The 22746-nt window shown below is 34.9% G+C and overlaps 1 protein-coding gene across 1 annotated transcript in view; it reads left to right on the forward strand.

The window, feature by feature from the left end:
* The window catches only part of LOC115440954 (homeobox protein Nkx-6.2), a 54766-nt gene extending 51414 nt beyond the window's left edge, over positions 1–3352 (forward strand). Inside the window, exon 3 of the mRNA XM_030165486.2 lies at positions 596–3352. Within this exon, the coding sequence (XP_030021346.1) occupies positions 596–799 (204 nt within the window). The 3' untranslated portion in view covers positions 800–3352. The remainder of the gene's footprint in view (positions 1–595) is intronic.
* The last annotated feature ends 19394 nt before the right edge of the window (positions 3353–22746 follow it).

Consider the following 22746-nt stretch of genomic DNA (forward strand, 5'->3'; position numbering starts at 1 on the left):
AGTGATTAATGAGCGTTATATGGCTGGTTAAGTACCGTGTAATTTGCAAAACGACCCTTAATTACCGTAGAACACGGCTACTATGCCCGTCTTTATCTAAATAATGAAGTTTGCGTGAGTGCGAGCGGGACGGCGATAAGTTTGTGTTGCTACTTAAAAGGCGGTATTTAATGAGGCATTATGATGTCGCCCGTACAGATTAGGTTCACATGGCGCTGAAAATTGTTTACTCTCTCTTTATATTTGGCTTCGTTTGAACAAACATTTGGGCAAACTTGAAGCCGTTTTACAATGTTTGAGTTTGTCTTACAAATAGTGCAGGTATTCGACTATATTCCGCTGTTAACCTTTCGAAATATATGTGGTTTTAAGTATATACATACATTTGATTCACCTTTTACGTAATATCAACTACGGAGAATTACACACTATGAATGATTTCATTTTAATTCAGAGAATTTATTTACTCGATTACAAAGACTGAGTTTGACATAAAACAAATACCTAAATTTAACCTAGTTTTTCATAACCACTTCGTGAGTGACGATGACCTGGCTTTCAATATACAAAAACTAACAATATTTTTCTTCCACAGGTATGGTTCCAAAACAGAAGAACAAAATGGCGGAAAAAGCACGCCGCCGAGATGGCAACAGCGAAACGCAAGCAAGAGGAACTCGGCGAGGAGTGCGACGACCAGGAGACGCACGAGAACGACCAGTGCAGCGACGAGGAGGAAGCCAAGCGACCACGGCTCGACCTTCACCACCAGATGCATCTACCGCATCACCGGCAGTGATCTCTTGTTGGCACCGGCCAGGCCTGTGCTACAGAACTTACGGACAATGTTAAAGTGAATGAGTATTATAATGTGTATGACTATGGACGGTTCGAGGAGACGCCGTGCGATCTCTCGTATGTGAGGAAGTGCGACGAGGTCCCGAGTACCAGCGAGTCAGTGGATAGTGAACATACCGAACTTAACGTCGATGATAATCAGCCTATCAATTTCGCTTACTATCATTTTTAAGTCTTTCTTTGTTTTCTTCTTTTGTAACAACAGGATTTCTTTATCTTTCATTGCTAGTCTGTTAACAGCCGTGTTTGTTATTTTATAAGCTATTTTATCAAGTTTCATTTAAGAAGAGGCTATCATAATGAATTTATTATCTTAATTTTTCTTTCTGGCTCATCGACATCTACGAATATAACTACAGTTATTTTAATGTTAGAGTTATAGTTGAGTCTGTTTGGAATACTGATTAAGAAGAATAACATTTACTGAGAAAGATTTTAGTTGTTACTGTTTATAAATATTGTTCTCTGAAATTATATTTGTTGAATCAATTTATATAAAATTATATGCTATTTTTGGTATATTAAATTTGAAAATAAAACATATAATTATCTATCTACATTCTAGATGAATGATTTTTCAAATTTTAAATTATGTGCAGAAGGAAAATAAAACTCTACAATCCTTTTATATTTATAACACCACTTAAAGATTAATCAGTATACTAAACAGAGTTAAATTGTAAATATATCTATATAAGTAGTGATGTGATAAATAAGTAATTTATTATTAAATTTAGCTTTTACATCGTACTTTGAAATATTGTAAACTTGGAGCTGATTTTAAAGGGACAGAAGATAGCTTTGCTGGTGGTAGGATATATTGTATATCCGCCCGGATAGCGACCACCGTTCACAAGGTGTTACAACCCGCTATAGTGGCCCACGTAAGTGTGTCGCGTTCCGGGATCAGCCTGTGTATATCCGGGTCCAATAGGCCGGCATACTTGTGTCAACTGCCGAGGGGTAATCATCTCTCGTCAGTCGACATTCTATTGGACTCCACTCCACTTACCATCAGGTGCATTGAAGTAACTTTGCCGCACATATAAAAAAGCACTACAAAAATAGATCTATAGGTTTCTAAATTAAGAGTCATAAATTCTTGATCCACATCTTAAAAGTCATTCAATGATACTAAAACCACGTTTTTCTTAAAATAATGTATGCACAATTGAAATTTCTTGATGCCGTCGGAATAAGAACCATGACTCTTATTCGCTTCTTTATTTTATTGGCACAGAACGTAATTTCATATCTCAAATATTCCTTGGAGATAAGTTTTATATGATTTGATATATTCCTTTTAAATCGGCTCCCATGTGTGGAATATACTTCCAGTGCCAATTAATCTGATAGCTACAGTATGTAAATATGTATGTTTATCATATTTTAAATACAATATTATATTTTGCAGATCAACATCGAACTATTTCAATAAATTTTTTGATTGTTTTTTTCTTTGCGTTTCATCGAATAGTAACTAAATTTAATCTGTTTGCTGCAATATAAAACGAGCCTCGTTTTTGACTGCTGTCGATAGTTACTGAAAAAAAATTGTCCTACTCAGATATTTCTGACAGTTACTAGAATAATTTGTGTCGAGAAATTCAGAAGTTACTGAAACACACTTTGTTTAACCTAATAATGACTACATCATGGTTCATTTGCTTTCAAGCCAATCAAACATTATCAAACAACATCGAAATATATTTTTTCCTAATATGTTTAACTATTCTTGTACAGTTAAAATTATTTTACTTATGTTACTGTAAATATATTAATTTTAAGGCGGTAAACTATTTTATTGAGATCGAATGGAAGGCAATATGTATTGTACATTATATTTAAGTGACTGTAAATAGTTATTTAAACGAATTTAACGAATGTAATGTAGACTTCACACACTACGATGCTTGAACAAACAGATCTTACGACTTTTTGTATTAGTAACTACAAAAAATAATCTAATAATATATAATTTATCACAGTTGGTAACGTTATAAAACTATATAAAAATTATCTTTAATATTGGCAGATGGCAAATTAGCATACTATACCGTGAAAATTTTATTAGGCGTAGAATATCGCTAATGCAACAAGTCGTAAATGTTACACTAACAACAATCATGTAAGTTAAAATATAAATGAGCTTCGGTAATATAATACGCTTGTAAATGCACGGAAAATACAATTTATAAATAGTTATACGTCGGAAGCTTTGTGAATAAACCCACCTAATGTATTGGTACATTAATATCCCTAGAGAAACAAAAAAGCCTATTATCCTAACCAACCGTGTATTTATTTTAAAAACAGAATAAAAAATATACTTTTCAAAAGATACTAAAACTGTTCGAATTTTGAATTTTCATAAGTTCATTTAAATCGGTTTCAAAAGTTACTGAATTGTTTCTCGAGGGATAGTAACTAACTGCAACTGACTGTTCATCAGCGTGAGTGAACCTATGGTTGAAATATATGGTTAGTAAAAATATTAGACTATTTTATTTACCAACCTGATAAAATACATATTATAATGAACTAAAGTTATCATATACTAGCGTTTGCCCGCGGCTGCGCCAGCGTGAAAATCTTTTCCAGTACATTTTTTTCTCGGGATGTCTAGTCTAGTCTAGTCATGTAGCTTCCTATTAGTAAATTAATTTTAAAATGGATTGAGTAGATCCCTACAAACAAACAGAGCTACAAACTTTACCTCTTTATAATTTTGGTACAGATGAAGACAATAGCCTATTTGGCAATGAAACGGTCTGCCGAGACGAATGTCCGCAGATTTAAAACCCAAGGCTACCTGTGACTTTTCGAAGTTACATGTTTATATAATGGATTAACTACCGTTCATTTTAACAGTAAAAGAATCATCTTAAAACGCCTATACACCTTAGAATTCTCTATAAGAATTTCGTGGGTATATGAAGTCTGCCAACGCGCTCTAGATCGTGGTCAGTAATGAGCATTATATACTACAGGGCTGATATGATTATTTGTAGTCATCATAAAGCTATAATACTGCGTAGCAGATAAAGAGTTTGTGGTGGTAAAAGGGAAACTGTAGGTTCGAACCCTGCATTTATACTCATGTTGTCTGGTTGCGGTTCCGTAGGCTCCATAGATAACATCATTTTTGTTCTAGTATAATACGAGTTTGATGAGCGGCGATAGCCTAGTTGAGTGTGGAGCGGACTGCCGAGACCCAGTTTCAGTAGTAAGTATTACTTTTATACAATCTGTATGATTTTTTGTGAATTTATCGTTTGCTTTAACGGTAAAAAAACTCGTTAGGAAACCTGCAAATGAAGAGTTCTCTATAGGAATTTTCGAAGATGTGTGAAGTTCGATCCGCACTAGGCCAGCGTGGTGGACTAAGGCCTAATCCCTCTCAGTAGTAGAGGAGGCCCGTGCTCAGCAGTGGGCAAGTATATAATACAGGGCTGATATTATTATTATTATAATACGAGTTCACTAACACAGATGGTAAGAAAGGTACACCTATTGCAAATGTTATATTAATCAGAAACAAGAAGTCTCACAATTAGTAAGAGTACTCCTAAAAAGGATCACGTCGCTCTATCTTACCAAATGTGCTACATTTACTGACTACAGAAAGAGGATTATCATAACTATGGTTGAAGAAATGTACAAGAATATATCAAATACTATGGCGAATCAGAAATTACAATTATAATTAGTAAACAGAACTAAAAAGACATTTACAGCTTGTAACATAAAATGTCATATGATTTTTTTTTAAGTATGGGTACGGAAAAGCGAACCCAATGCACCTGATGGTAAAGGAGTAGAGTCCAGATAAACTGTCAGAAGACGAAAGTCAATTATACCTCAATCGACACAATTATGCCGGCCTGTTCGAAACCAGATATACACAGGCTGATTCCCGAACGTGAATTTACGTGGCCTCTATGGCGGGTTTTACACCCTACGTACGGCGGTCGCTATCCGGGCGAGGATAAATATGTCGAATTCTTTGAGGTGGATTTGTTACAAAATAATAAATAGTATTTTACATAATTAAGGTAATAGTTGGCTCGATCTCCGTCATATGTAATAATATGTATTAAATCGAAGAAACAAATTGCTATCTGGTTGTGAATCCTCGATTTCAGGAAATAACTATGCTACAACCAATCCAATGAAACCCTATAGTAAGACTTAAACACAACCTAAAACACGAATGCCTTCCCACCCACTCGCGAATCAAAAAGAATCGAAGCAGACGGCAAAAATTGCGTTGCCATGGTAACAGGCGCGCCAACCAAAAACTCCTAACTTTCTACATCTGAGAGGGACAGAGATACCCCTATCGGGAGGCTGGGGTGTTTATCGGAGGGGGAGGCTTCATTTGTTGCGGCGATAAGGTGGCGTCTACCGTTTATTTATGACTCCATTTTAAAGTGAGGGTTTGAGGCAATTCGGTGATTCTGTGCGCGGGATTTCGGTGGGATAATGCCGGGATTTGTTTGACACGTTCATTTAGTTACCTATGTACCTAGTACATAACATACGCTCAAACTTAAACCTGGATTGTTTTAAATAAGAAGAGAATAAGACAAGATTTGATATATGCTTAAACTTAGCTTAAGATTTTTTTCAAATACATGGAAAATAGGATAAGATCGATTTAGTTATAAACCTTTAATTTCTCTACTTTGCATCTGACCCACTTGCTTGTTTGCCTACTCTGATACATAAAAATAAATGTACTTTTTGTCTACCGTAATTCTATCTTTCTTACGAAAGCTTTGAATTCTAAATACTGTATGGCGCTGAACTGCACTCGTTATCTTGGGACATTGTGATGATACATTTCATTGCCTTATTATAATTATTTTTCTAGTTATTATTTGGAGGAAGAAAGATACAGTACCAATGTTGCACACTGATTTTTCGTTGTACCCGTAAAAAATGACTGCTCAAATCATTAGAAACCACAATTTTTAGGCATAAAAATAAAGAGACTATAATAGACTGTCCCACTGTTGGGCACGGGCCTTCTCTACTACTGAGAGGGATTAGGCCTTAGTCCACCACGCTGGCCTAGTGCGGGTTGGTAGACTTCACACACCCTCGAAATGCCTATACAGAACTTCTTAGGTATGCAGGTTTCCTCGCGATGTTTTCCTTCACCGTTAAAGTAAGCGATAATTCACAAAGAATACACACATAATTTTTTATAAAAATCAGAGGTGTGTGCCCTTGGGATTTGAACCTGGAGACATTCGTCTCGGCAGTACATTCCACAATCAACTAGGCTATCGCTATATATGATAGACTTCGCCTATGTGAATTGCTACAGGATACATACTCCACGATGAAGAATGCTGTAGTGGATACATTATTATCAATTTCTGCATCATTGCCGCACTAATATAAGTATCGTTTATCGACCCATGATTCTATGTTACTTGATTATTAATAATAAAAAATAAATAAAAAAATATAAGGACAACTAAACCATTTTAGTGGTAAATCCATTAAGTTGGTTACACTGAATGGTGCGGCGATACCGAGCTTCGCATATGACGGACCTACTACTGAGTACTGGTCATGGAGTACCTTTGTTTAAGATGACGGGACATGCATGCACTCATTTCAGTTTTATAATATGAGCTTTTGCTTAGATTTTTGTTCCCCGAAAAGAGCGTTGTAGGAAAGTTTACCTGATAGCGTGCGATAATGTAACTTTCTACTATTAATAAATGTTTCATAACAGTTGTTACAAAAATAAGTGTATTAAAAAAACAATCTATTCATTATGCATAACATTATAAATAAGTAAACAAGATATCACAATTCGAATGCCTCAAAATTTTACTAATAATAGAAATCCATATTTTTTAAGTTTTTAGGATGTTTGTTAGCATAAAACGCAGAAATCGAATGGATTCGGATGAAATTTGGTACATTGAGGAACCAACATTGTGATTAACACATTATGGACCTTTACCTCGGGAAATAACACAAAAAATATAAAAATTACATTAATGAAATATAATTTTATATGAAATACACGCGAACAAAACCCCAGAGTAACCCTAGTCTATCATAACTACTTCCATTTCTCAATATTAAAACATAAAAGCGTTAGCACATCACAATCCGAGATGATACCATTTTACAAACATTTTAATAGTTTTATCGCCGCAATATCAACATTACGAAACAAAGAGTGACGGAATCGGAGCGAGCGAGGGCGAGCACAATAAATACTATAGAATTATAATAAAACGGGTGACAGTATCAAGTACTGGATACTGCACGGATTGTCTCCGCTGGGCCACACACTGTGATCTGGACGCTATTCTGGAATGGGCTGCCGACATTATATCGAAAGGTTCGTAGTATGTATTAATTGGAAAATTAAATTATTTGAACATTTCTCATATATTCTTTTATTACAATAGCAAGCGTCAACCCATCATGTATTTACTTTTCAGTAGCACTGAGTCGCCATGAACATAATAGGTTACAGAAGAATGTATCCTCACTGTTTTCTCTATGTATTTTTTCTTAGACTGCCAAAAACATTATTTTGAAGAAATGTTTATGTTTATTGTAATGACATTGTTGTAATAATTTAAAGTCACTATGCATTTTAAGTCAAATTTACTTGTTCTCTTATTTCCACAGACTGTTGTACCCTAAACTCAATCCTACACATCTTTTTGAAAATCAATAAAACATTGCTAAATGCTAAACATTCACGTAATATACGATAACAAAAAAAATATATTTTATCAAGTGGAGTCAAAAAGGCTAGCAGGTATGTAGTATGTACGGTAATACTGGCTTAAAATAATACGAAATAAAAAAAAAAACACTCGAGTGTTAACGCGAGTAACTTAGTCGCCTTAACTCTACCTGGATCGAGATAAACTCGACCAATGCAGAATACCTCCACGCTTTGAGCATTCAGAGCGCAGTGAGTGATTCACATTGGTAAAGATTTACACCTTCCATCGGTCTGTCCGTCTGTCCGTGATTTATTCGCTGTCCGAGCGGGCGACTAATTAATAACATATATTTTATGTAACGATAAAAAAAAACGGATTAAAACTCTAGATTTATCGTTTCGAAATAACACTTGTGATGTTTTTATGCGAATATTCGATTGGCCCGCCCGTGTTTTATTGTGAGCTTCCATATTCTTGGGCTAGTCATTACACATAGCTTTGGTATAGGTCCTATATTTGGATTTATTAATATTGTTCCTAGAATTATATGGGTTATATTAACTTGAATCGACTTTGATAAATTAGCGTGAGTATAACAATTTTAATATAGTTCAACTTATTATTCAAATAGAAAATTCATTTACCTTCCCTATTTTGATAGTGGTAAGCTAAATTATTAGACGAGTTAGTAATTCATCAGTAATTTGACTGCTTCTGTGGTGTAGTATTGCGTGTGCAGGACGATTTAGTTTTAAGGTCTCGGATTCGATTCCTGTGGCAGGCAAGTCAGCCCGTAGTCTAGAATTTATGGTTATATATCGATATATTATCTGCCTATCGCATCATGGGACAGAATACACACGGTAAAAAGTGGATGCACTATTGGTACCTATACCTTTCGGGAATTAAATTTGATGGTAAACACCACACCACTAATTTCGAAATAACAAAGCAATATATAAGTAAGCAAGCACTACTCTGTGCTTGTATATCAGAGATTTTAGATGCTCAGTAATTACTGACCTAATAAGGATACAATGACATTTAAATCTAAACGTGTTCTTCGTATGTAAATCGATACTCTTACAAACTCTTGCAAATCGTAACTTTTCAATCGTTTACATTCGAAAATCCATATGAACATATTCTTCAACGGACCAACAGCACAACGCATCTTCACAGTAATCTCCAAACACTTTCCCAATCTAGGAAACCCAATCACAACAAAAACAATAGCAATAAACATTTAATGGCGAATAAAACGGGCCGAGTGAGACATCACGTGATATATCGGTAATCGACTTGTTTAGATTGACGTGGTGTCCGCGTGGGTTCGATTGTTTAAGATAAAGTTACTTTAATGTACATTTTGGGGCAGATGGCGTGTATGGGCTCACCATACATAACAATTATTGCCGCGTTAGCTAGTTGGCGTGGCGCATTGATTTTATCCATCAAAATTTTACAGTCAGGCGTCTAAAGACCCGATCGACGGCTAACGCGTACTCATTATCATTTTCGTATAGGTTTAGCAAATAGCAAATAAAGGTGTCTATTGGCAAAAACAATCTATCGTTGCTATCAATAAGAGATGTCCCGTACATCTCAATGGTCCTTCGAGCCGGATTTGAACCAGCGGCCTATGGATTGTTGATGATATAGCCGTGACAATGGAGCTAAGAAATTTTTATCTATACTGCTATATAAAGCTGAAGAGTTTGTTTGAACGCGCTAATCTCAGAAACTACTGGTTTAAGTGAAAAAATCCTTTAGTGTTGTATTGCCCATTTATCGAGGAAGGCTATTGATTATATAACATAACGCTTTGACCAGTAGGTGTGGAGCATCAATGAAAAATGTTGCGAAAACAGAGAAAATTGATTCCTTTTGAGAGCTTCCCTAACGTAAACGGACGCAACTATATGCAATGACTACACCAGAGACAAATTAGATATAAAAATATTTCTTAAATTTAATTAATATTAACTAATATTTCCTAAGTAACAAAAGAAGCTCCCGAGACGAATGTCCGCAGGTTCAAATCCCAAGGGCAAAACACCTCTGATTTTTCTAAAATTATGAGTGTATTCTTTATAATGATTTATAAAGAATATATTATATTATTATTTATATTATTTATATTTATAATGAAACAACGTGAGGAAACCAGAATACCTGAGAAGTTGTCTATAGGAATTTTGAGGGTGAGTGAAGTCTACCATTCCGCACTAGGCCAGCGTGGTAGACTAAGGCCTAATCCCTCTTAGTTGTAGAGGAGGCCTATGTCTATCAGAATATAATACAGGGCTGATACAAGTGACATTTAAAACCAATAACAAATAATCAAACAGCGTGTTTAATCAGTGTGAGATCGGTTGCGCCGTAACTATCAAGGTTTATGGACGACATAAACGCACTTTTGTTACTCACGCACTTTACTGTCCGAGACACTTGACGAGTCATGGCGTTTACTCATCAATACACAAATAAAATTAAAGTACATCTAGTACATTTTTACGGGTACATAAACTGATTCTACTGCGCATTATAATAAGAAAATTTGGTAAAAATACTGGTGGTAGGTCTCACATATGTTAAAAGTCCGCCTGGGTAGGTACCATTGCAATGTCCATTTCTGGTAAGCAGCAGTGTGTAGTCACTGTTGTGTTCCAGTTTGAAGGACATAGTAGCTATTGTAACTTCTGGACATAAAGACTTAACATCTCATGTCTCAGAATAACGAGTGCAGTGGAATACCAAACAACACTTTGTAATTTAAGGTGTGAGATCGTGTTTCTACCGTTTATAGGCAGTCGTATAGCGTACCATCATCAGGCGAATGGCAACCTCGTCTCGTCATTCAAAGCAATAAAAAAATATATTTTATATATTCTTGATAATTCATTTCAAAATCCAATAACATAGAGTCGAAACAGTAAAAAAATATTTTTATCTTTATTGTTTGTATTGGTTATTAAAAATTAAATAACCCAATTACTCATTATTTGCTGTTGGTAGGATATATTTCGTGTCCGCTCGAATAGCGACCACCGTACATACGGTGTTAAAACCCGCCATAGTGGCCCACGTAAGAGTATTGCGTTCCTGATCAGTCTGTGTATATCGGCGCAAGATTCCCGTCTGACAGCTCGCATGAAGAAAATCTAATTTTTACAATTATTTGCAAATACGGCGGTAGTCTCGTATAAAAATTGTTTACTACAACCTATAAAAGGGTTGCTTGCTGTCATCGGGTGCATTACATCGACAGAGCTCGACCAGTGAACATCTCTGCCGCGTGGTATTCATAAAATCCGTAAAGTTGACTTTATTGCTGTTCGTAAGTAAAAATTTATAAGTTTTATTTGATTCAGGAAATTTAAGGGTCAATTTCATATTGTTAATAATCTTTAATAAAAATGAGTGGTGAACAACAGAATGACGATGGTGGTTTTATAGAGCAAAGTACCCCTCCTCTTACATGTATATACGGTTCCAATAGGCCGGCATAATTGTGCCGACTGGCGAGGGGTAAGCGTCATTCTCAGTCGATATTCTATGAAAACTCATTCTACTTAGCATCAGGTGCTTGATGGAAAAAAACCAGTTAACTAAAAATGGGGTTTTGGTAAAATGTTAGCAGACTTAAAGACGAGCATATAGTTGAATTTATTAGCGCAATGTCAAAATGGCCTTGTATAACAGGAGTTAAATCAATCCTAATTTTACTTATAAATGTAAAGTTCGATTTATGTTACAACATAAACGGAGAAACCCAGCGTTGGGGCAATCATCTCTCGTAAGTCGACACTCTATCTAGACTCACTCCACCTCACCTCAGGTGTAGTGGGTCACTATGATGAAACCCGTACTAAAATAAATTCAAACAAAGGAAAAGCCTGTGCCTATCCACTGTCTGTAATCACTGGACTTTATAAATAATGTTAATTGACAGGCTCGACTCCCAGGTCGAGCTGCCCACAGCACCACGCAAAACTAATGTGAAATCATATCTTGTATTTTGTATAGCGAATGAGATTTCCGAAGGCTTAGAATAATCCTGCCTTAGACCTTATCGCTTTTCTAAGACAGCATGGATGATATTTTTATTATTGTGGATGCTTATAGATATCACACGACATAAGAAAACTCTAAAGAGGTTACTCCTTGTCTTAATTATTTACTGTTTTATACAGATCGTTTGGAGAGTCAAAGTTTTTCAATAATTAATTTAAAAAATCATCAGGCTGTGGAATAGTTTGTCAGCATACGTGTTCCCTCCCTCCTATAACTTGGGACCTTCAAACAAAGCGTAAAGAAGCAATTATTCAGGCCGGCATGACTGTGCCGACCGTCTAGAGATGCTTGTATCTTTTTGGCTTCAATTCACTTAACATCAGGTGCAGAGAAGCTACTTTACTGAGGTCCTATAAATAAAAGATTCATAATTTTTGCTCATCATCATCATCATCATTTGAGCCGAAAATCGTCCACTGCTGGACATAGGCCTCCTCCATTGAGCGCCACAGGAACCGGTTCTGGGCCGCCCTCATCCATCGGACTCCGGCGACCTTCACCAGATCGTCGATCCATCTCGTGGGGGCCTGCCTGTGCTGCGTCTCTCGGTTTGTGGTCCTCACTCCAGAACTTTTCCGCCCCAACGGCCATCAGTTTTACTCATAAGATGTACAAAATTAAAAATATAAACTAGCATTAACAATATTTTCATTCGATGACCTCACTCGACTCATCAAAAATAAACAAAATGATATAAAAATGTAATAAATGAGATGATGAATCCAACGAGTGCAAATTACAATAGCGGCCAATAAACTGACGCGTCGGTTTATTGGTATCGTGGCGGGACAATTCGCGGCGCAGCGCTAACTCGCGTGTATAATTATGTGAGGGAATGTTGATTAAGACCCACGGTAGCGATGTAAAGGTTTTATTAGTGTACTTGTTGGGAAATTGATATTATGTTAATTTTTTGCAATGGAAGATGTGTAAAAACATCTTGGGTTAAGTCACATCCTTCTTTAGTAATATTTCGGGTTTAAGAACTCCCTTTGGACTAAAAATGGATACTTTCAATGTTTACGATTCCGATGTGTTTGTATAAATCTAATATAATATTTATATATATTTCACAAGGTGTTGCTCATGGCTTCGCCGGAATGAAAAGCTTTTCATGTTTTTAAACTTGTTTAATAAATTATATGACGCCTTCTATTTGAAAAATTGATTAAAGAATTCCATTATTTTCCCTAGACGCCGGTATATAACGTGGTCTATGTCACCCAAGACATGGTCTACGCGTGTGCAAATTGCAAAGTTCATCCAAATCCATTCTGCTGATTCTGCCTTTTCTTAAAACGAACATTTTCGCATTAATAATATTAATAAGATTAGTAAACTAAATTAAATATTTTAATACCTCGGCACAGAGAAATAATTTAATAAGTAAAAACATAAAATGTGTTTGTTGTTTAATATTATTATAACTATTTACCTAATAATATTTTGAGTCAAGCATCGTCACGGGGAATCGAACGTAGGACCGGAAGAAGAAAATACTTCTTTAGCGGTCCCACGACGTGACAGCGATTGCGTCAAAATATTAGATAATTGCCTACTTATAATATTGATAAGGACAAATTCATTTTAGTTTTTTACTTTTTAATTTTTTATTCAAACTTTTTAAATTATTTTTTTGCGAGATCTGATCTAATCCTCAATAGATATAAATTCAATATACTTGCAGACTCTTAAAACTATTACGTTCACATTCCTCACTATATCAAATTCTAACCAATTCCTATACAATTATCACACGATTAGAAAGCAACTAATGAAGATGGTTGTAGCATGACGTCACCACACACGCATGCCTAATCCTAACTTATCAGCGGGATCTTCATTGGAACTGGTCGATAGCCTCGCCCATAACTGAGTTATTGTCGCTAGATACGACTGAGCCGTCAATAAAAATGTGTAGTGTCGGCCAAATAAAACGACGACGAGATTTTAAAGTAGGAGATATAAATAATGTTTTGTTTTAGTGGTACAGAATGACTGTTAGGTTTGCCTACACGTACGCTACGTAGCAGAACTAAGCTTTTTCCTTGTCAGTTCATTACCAAAATCTAGGTAGGTACAGCAAGCGATTTTGTCTCCAGAATGCCTCCGGTATTCATGATCAAAATATATTACTAATAATTAGATTCATTTGTTTACCTATAATTAGTTATAAATATTTATAATTCTTTTTTATATATGATTAAGATTAATTCTAAGTAAACATTTCCAAATTAGAAGTTTTTTTTGGGTCTCCAATAAAGAAAGAAACTGTTTCACCATAGCCGAAAATACAAAATAATGACTATAATTACATATAATCCCAAGAAGCTACTTAGCGAAGAAGTATTTTTTTTAATATATTACATAAATGTTAACCGCTCTAGCTTTCTAATAATTCTAATTTAATTATCCGAACAGATTTAAATGCCACATATCGCTGGCGGCGCAGTTGAATCAACAGAGAATGATCTCTATAAATGTTCATTGCCATTATCTTCATCTGCAATTTGGATGATAAGCATCTTAAACAGTAGTGCTTCTGAGTCATATACAATTTATTTCTAATTGTTACTAACGATTGCAATATTAATGACCTCTTATGTCAGTCAATAGTCAATGTTGTCTCCTCGGTGTAGGGACATTGTATTGGCTATGGACCGGGAGGTAATGAATTTGAACTTAAAGTCTGGTCAAACTGTTCCATGAGTTATACTCTTGCTCAGAACCATATTTGATTAAATAATCAATAAATTTTAATGTTGTTTTCTTAAAATAATATCTTAATACAAAAAATTTTAGAGATGCCCAAAACTCCTGCCCGCCACTAGACTTATCGATCAAAATCCAAGATTTCTGGCGCATGTGACGATAAACCAGTGATGTGGTCCGGCATTAAAACATTTTAAAATGCAATAAATAACGCTGTTTAACGAGGGACGCGCGGGCGCACATTAATCATTGACTCAAGTAAAGGCTACTTTTTATTGCATGTAAATGACTGGGGGTTGTTATTCACTCCCAAACTTGTTTTGGTGTAAAACAAAAGATTGGGATTGTTTTGATACACGAGACTTGATGGGAAGTGATTTTTACCATCTATAAACGTAGTCGAATGGTATTTACTATCTGTATTAGGTTTCTAGACGATGTTAGTTCTAGAAGAATCAAGAAGGGATTGGACCTCCAGGAAACAGAAAACATACGGAACACAGAATTGACACTTCATCAAGAGTTCTATGTAAGAGAGCATAACTGCCCAAGTCTTATGCTGTAGAGAAATACATTCTACAGCTTGAACAGAAATTATTTATTCGTTGCAGTTTTTTTAAGATAGGGCCAGTGTCGTATTTGTATTACAGGCGCAGTTCGATCACTATTCTAAGGACCAGCGTTCGATCACACGTCGAGCAAAGCGATAATTGGAATTTTCTTCTCACTATGAACTCTGAACCTAGAATTTTCCCGATATGACGACAGGCTCTTTTTTTGCTCAGTATCAGCCCATTCAGATACTGGAATTTGTGCCCGATATGGCGATAGGCTTAGCCCCTATAACATCAAGGGACGGAACGAACTTGGCGAAAAGTGGGAGCCCTGGTTGCCTCTACGTACTTCTTCATAGGCGCGTATTTACGCGGTATACTAATGTACATGACCATCACTTATACAGATCATCTCTACCTACCCTTAAGACGAAAATATACGTAATAAATAGAGATATAAAGTGCGTTATTTATGTGGTGGCGAGCCGAGCGATGTATGCTTAATGACACGACGGACTCGTGGTTTGTGATATTAGTGAAGCACTTACACCATATGTGATGGAACAGTAAGGTATGGGTATATAAAGTAGCGTTTACTTGCGGTTCTGCTTGTTGAATAAGTATGTCATGAGGTACTTTTTATGTTAAAAAGTATTAGTAGGAAGTAGAGATAATAATTTGTTAAAATAATTTTTTCTGACATAAAGCATTAGTAAGAAATAATGGCACTAATCCAATTAGTATGTCAATCGAAAACCATTCACCAATTTAGCATGAATGTTTTAAAAAAGACCTGGGATAAATTAATAAAATCACTTTTATAGTATAATTAAAAAAATAATAAGATACTAAAAATCTAAAACACAGTGTAATAAATAACTTTACTTAATTACGCAAATATTGATATTCTAAGTTATGAGTCTAACCCATATTGACGTAATCTGTGGTCTAACTTGACATAGCTAGCGAAATATGAGTATAAAAACCTCTGTCTTTCCTACGGAAGAAAGGCGTATTTTTATCAAATATAAAAAAAACGTAATGGAATAATGAAGTGATTTTTTTTCATGACCTTTTTTAGCCTAACTAGGGCCAGCTTATACTAACACATTGGACTTTTGAATGAGCGCTTTAGGCACCCGCAAACCTTGAAAATTAAGCAACCATCCTGAGGGCAACCCACTAAGTAGTTACGAATCTCCGCTCAAAACGGTCACTGGGATGTTCATTATTCAGTCGACATACTGTCCCGCTCCTCACGTGGCTGTATAAGTTGATGTCCCCAGCTCTGTGGACGCGCGCTGTATTTTATATACCTGTAAGTATAATGAAATGTGCACCAATCCTAATAACAGATAGGGAATATAACCTTTGGTGTCATTAAATTATAACTAATAGACCTTCGTGTAATGAGTTAGGTCTCAAGTTCACTTACAAGGACGACTCGATGTTACTTATATCCCTATTATAAAATAAGTGGTGAGCCTATCCCGGGCTTTCCCAGGCAACTCCAGTAATAATATATAATAAATAATATCAGCCCTGTATTATATACTGTCTCATTGTTGGGCACGAGCCTCCTCTACTACTGAGAGGGATTAGACCTTAGTCCACCACGCTGGCCTAGTGCGGGTTGGTAGACTTCACACACCCTCGAAAATTCCTAATAGAGAATTTCTGAGTTATGCAGGTTTCGTCACGATGTTTTCCTTCACCGTTAAAGAAAGCGATAATTCACAAAGAATACACACATATTTTTTTGTAAAAGTCAGAGGTGTGTGCCCTTGGGATTTGAACCCGCGGACATTCGTCTCGGCAGTCAGTTCCACAACCAATTGGGCTATCGACACCTGGCAACTCCAGTATTCATGATTAAAAACTAGAATTTTCATCCGACGATTATACGATAAACCATAGACGTAAAATGTGAATAACATAATTTGTAAAATTAACTATGATTTTATAAAGCATCATAAACTGCCAACACGATATTAAACCACTTAAATACCACAGTAATTATACTGAAACACGAAAAATATATTTATAAAATAATTTTACTGTTATTAAGCCGCCTTGGTTTCGTGCCAATGACTTTGAAACACTTAAACCTGGGTTTGAATTAGATTAGCAAACAAGTAATTGAAAATTAAGGAAATTTTCTGCAGGAGACTGTTGGAATTACTATATCCATGATGAAATACCAAAATAGGCGAATTGCGGTTACACCTCTGCCTACTACAATAAAGATATACGCATGTATTTAAACCATACTTAATATAAAAGTTTCTTTGTTATTGTCTATAATTATTTTATAATTTTGAAGCCGTCTTTAACATTAGAAGGAATAGTTTAGTAAGGTTGAGTAACGCATAACATATATTTATTTTAAAAACCTACATCCTGCTATAATTCACGGGTAAAAAAATTACGTTACACATCTATGGAACGACATTTCTCTCATCATTCTCCCAAGTTGTTTACTTAGTTGGTTTTAACTTTTAAACTGTCAGCGTTTTGAATAAAATGAGAAAATAATAACAGTCCTCCCTAATTTAGGATAAAACATAAAAATATTACTCTAATGGCGTCATATAAAATTCAGAGATGCGTCTGACTAGTCCTATATTTTTAAATAAACTATTTTTTGTTTTATTGCTGTGAATGACGAAACGAGCTTGCTGTTCGCCTGATAGTAAGCGATACGATCGCCCAAAAACAGTAGAAACACCATCCAACACCTTGAAATACAAAGTATTGTTTGGTATTCCAATGCGCTCGCCATTCTGAGACGTGAGATGTTAAGTCTCATTATGTCCAGTAGTTACACTGGCTACAATGTTATTCAAACCGTAACACAACAGTGACTACACACTGCTGCTTGGCGGCCGAAATAGACGTTGCGGTGGTACCTAGTACCTGCCCAGGCGGATTCTCACATATGAGAGGCCTACCATCAGTAAAAGTTGTGTTATTATACTTGAGCGATGCAAAAATATTACAATGAAAGCGTCCGTGTTAGTTTTTAAATCAATCAAGGCTAAGGAATAAAAATCAGACAGCCAATTTCAAATCACTATCGCTTAATTTGTTAGTGCTAAAATAAGGTGCAAACAAATTTTTAAACATGAGCCGAGGTCGTTCACTGTTTATACCAACCCCAATAAAGACCCTAACATAATAATTTTATAGGGCACTAATTTCTTTATACTCGGACGAGGGCAAATTAAATTTTTATTTCTCAAAGTTTGAACTGCAATCAATAATTTTTAAGTTCATTCAAATTATTGTTTATGGACTGGTTTGGTCCAAGGTTTAATGGAGACGGGCGAAATTGGGCTTGACAGTACACTTATGAAACATATATCAATATTCTTCTTCTATTTTTATATCTGCTAATAAAAAATATTAGATTGGTACAATGGGAAAATAAAATATTTTTTATTATGAATAAGTAACCGACTTCCTGTATCGGGAATATCTTTAATTAATGTATATTTCTATTATTAATGTATATTATTGTTATTCGCTTTCTGTACTTCTGCGCAAGTGAATGTTTTTGGTTTCATATTTTTTTTTAACGACTACGGCTTTTCGAGAATATTTAGACGATTGCTGTTTTAATGAACTACCCACGCTTATTCAACAACGGACTTTGATTTCTTGCTTGCTCGACTGATTTTGCTTATTCTACCGGATTTCGGAAAGTAACGATAAATCATCAACACCATTGTGTTAATTGCAACCTACACGTAGTTTCATCTTGCGATATACTTAACCCTTTATATCGGTCCTCGTCCATTCCATGCGATAATTTCAATTCTGGTTATTATTTAAGCCAGCTGCTCATTAGTCAACACGGCAATCCAGTGGACAATGATGAGGTGCTGTGAACATCTTGTGCTATCGGGTAAATACGCAGTTATTCACAGAAAAGTGTTTTTTTACGCTGTATTCTATAGCGATTATTTCTTTACTCCCGTTGTAGAGACAGATTTTTATAGGAATAATAGAACTATATTTATAGTTATAAATAAAGAAATATATAGTTCTATAGATAATAGAACCATATAACAAAAATTTAAAATATGGATATAAGATTATTGTTACATATCTGCCTATCGTTTGGAATTTAAAAAAGTCAATTATCGAGGCATGAATTCCATCACTTGATAATAACTGATCAAATCTATAAGATTGGAAACATTAATGCATTAGAAGCCATAAAGTAAGTACAAATATAAGTACTCTATCATTGAATTCACCTAAATCGAAACAGAAATACCACCAAGCACGCTTATCAAATAATTTTATTATAAAATATAATATTTGTAACTTCAATATGTCAAAAGGAATACAACACCATAACAGTCACAAGCATCCAAACAAAATTTCACATAAAACATTAATAAAAAAATGACCTTAAAAACGGACAGCAATAATAAACTATTAATAGTATTTAAAGCCGAAACTCAGCTCATTAAGGGCAGGTATACATCCGGCGTGGCCGAAGCCGAAAAAAAAAACGAACAGCTCAAAGCGGCAATAATTCAACCATATTCAAAAGACCTATAAATCTGGCATTAAATAACTCCATCCGTAGTTATTGTGTTACAATTTTATTTGTGCGGTTTATACCTGATTTAAGTAGGGACGGTCGGACGCGAGAGCTTTATAATCCGACGCAATAAAGTCGGCATAAAACGGTAGCCGAAAGGATTACCTATACGTTTGTATCAATGCAGCGCTGACGGGCATTGTTTAGTGATGTTACTAATGTACAATGATGTATCGATGTTTGTACAAAGCTGCGGCTTCGTGTGTGTTAGTATATCAAAAAAACTTAGTTAAATGTCATTTTATGAGTTTATATTTTAATACCAAAAACAAGAGATAGTTCAAGTAGTTTTTATAAGGTGTTATCTTTTATTTAATATTTTCAATATGAGATGTGTTTTTGTATTAAGAACTAATTCATTTATCTTTTAGACTTACATTTGATATTGTCACATTGCGTGGTATTCGATTAACGTACTAATTTACTTTGAGTTAATTACGCGAATTTTGACCTAAACTACTGACACTTTAAAGTAAAAACGTAACCTAAAAATACTTCTATTAAACCTCATAATAAATTTATAATATTTATTACTAATTATAAATATAAAATTATATTTTGATATCAGAAATTAAATCTCATTATCGACACACTGCCCCGAGTCGGACGACATCCCTAGCGTCATAATATTAATTATAAATGATTCAGGCATCATTAGCGCGGGCCAAAGAGCAAGCACAACATAATAATTATCTGCGTCTCGCTCGAGCACACCCTCTCGCTCACACTCGTAGGTTCGTCATTCGACACTGTTATTGTAATGTGAGAATACTGATGGAATTTGAAATTTGTGTAATTTTAACACGCTAAGGTACAGGGTGATATGAACCTTAAAGTTTTGCATAATTGATTATAGTATTCTTTGTTGGTCTGCTACGTTATGCTCGCGGTTTTCGCGATTATTGTTCATACTAGAAATAAATAATATACTATACTACCAGGGTAATGTCAATTATATAAAGAACTATAGGAATCAAACCCAAATTCGAAGATTCGTAACTTTTAAAATACAGACGAATTTTTTGCTTTGTAACTGTATTGGCTAAAGATTTGTAACACATACTTTCAGAGAATAGAGGGTATAGAGAATATTTTGAAGCATTAAATAACTTACAAAATTACTATCAATAAATAGGTGATGCTACATAAAAATTTGGTACCACATTGTAATAACAATCGACTTTCCTAACACACATAAATTAACCGATACAATAAAAAAAAAAATATTTACTTTCACCTTGGAGCTCAGAAAAGGTTAATAAGCAAGTACAATATAATATACTCATGGTATAATAATAAATAAATACGCAATGCAGGTAGAAATATTATGTATATTTAAATCGCGATTTCTCCATAAGTCTACTTTGTATTATCATATTTTAATAAAAGCACTTATTATAATCACATTCTCTAGCGGAATATTTAAACAATAGTAAAAGTATGTTTATATTAATAAAATACTACATCTCAAAATATATACACATCCATTTGATTGCTTAGATTTTTAATTACCTGGTGAAATTATACAATAGTATACTTGGTACGCGTATTACATATCATATATAAACCAAGCAACCATCTTGCTCATAACACCTGGTACACATTCCTAAATCAACCAATAAATCCGTAGCCAACATCAAAAGTCATTCAACAATAACTTTTTTTCATAGGAAACTAATAAAACTCCATAAAAACGTGCATATTGCCACAAAACTCACCCCCTATACAATGCGGCGCGCACGCAGCGTTTTTTTTTTCTACCTGCCACTTCCTTCCTACAACGATCCATTACTTGACATTCCTACAATTTGACAGCTAAATGGATACTCCGACACTTCTACGTTACATTATATTAGACCTATTTTAAGCTATATATACATAACAATAGAAACAAAAGTCGAATGGCAATGTATTCCGACTGTGTGTCGACATACTTATTTTAGCGTTCGGGCAAAAATATTTCAGCCTTAACGGTATGATAATAAAGTTGTAATTTGCTTAATATAATTAAAGTTGACACTTTTAAAGAAAACCAAGTTAATTTTACATTCAAAAATTTACTTACTACCTTTTAAGCCAATGGCATTAAAGTACAAAATTCTTTACGAAGCATTGACACATTGGCATACGATTAATTTACTAAAATAATGTTGATATAGGCAACAATTCAGGCAGAAAACACATTCTCACCCTTAACATCTCAAAAATAGAGTTTGAAATGACTCGAATCTTTTTTTTAATGACGTAAATGCTGATCGGTGCCATGCAGTCTGACACGTCGTGGATACAGTTTTTTTTGGCATTTTTAAATACTTGCAGCTAATGACAGCTGATGAGTGTTACATCGTTAAGGCAATTAGTTTATTGGGCATAATGATTTTATACTTCCTATTGAGTATTTCTGGTAAAATTGTTACAACAGATACAATAATAACAGATAGCATAACAGATTTTTAGAAGCTATCTACTCAGAATATAATATATATAGACAAAAATTAAACATGGTATTTCTACAATATGTTATCTTTGAAAGTTTCAAAGGAGAATTACCATTTTTGTATGAAAGTGAGGCTAATCTTGCGTCACGTATTTGAAATTTCGTATTTCGAAGGTTTTAATTCAATTTACAGTATCCTAAGCCATTAGTAAGAGATCCGATTGAAGCAGTTATATAACACAAGGCTAGTTCAAGTAGTGTAATGTGTAAAACAATTTTTTTCTAATGATTACCGTAATCAATTCATACACATGTCCACACACAATCTCACGCTTTTTATCTTTGACAACGTAGGCGGAGGCTCAATCGGTGCACCCACTTTTCGTCGTTTGTATTTCGTCCCATGATGTGATAGGGGAAGAGACTCTGAACTGACCAAAGAAAAATCCGATATGACTGCCCGACCCGGGGAACAAACCTAAAACCTCAGCACTCAGTCGTTCCGTAACACTACGCCACAAAGGCAGTCAATTAATATTTGACATAATCTAATAGCTCAAAGTATACTTTAACTATCACAATGAGTATCACGAATGGTCTCAGAATGGGAGACATTAATCCCAAAATCCAATAACACGTGAATGGGCTGAATGGAAGTCAATAAGGCACCAACAATCCTGTACAATTATTGCAAAACCTGGTTTCCTCCAATGTTGCGGTTATAGTTTGAAATCAGGAGTGTTGCGTCATGCCCGCGTTAAATAAAAAGGTTTTTTAATT

Source organism: Manduca sexta, chromosome 6, assembly GCF_014839805.1.
Source record: "Manduca sexta isolate Smith_Timp_Sample1 chromosome 6, JHU_Msex_v1.0, whole genome shotgun sequence".
In the NCBI taxonomy this organism is placed as follows: Eukaryota; Metazoa; Arthropoda; class Insecta; order Lepidoptera; family Sphingidae; genus Manduca; species Manduca sexta.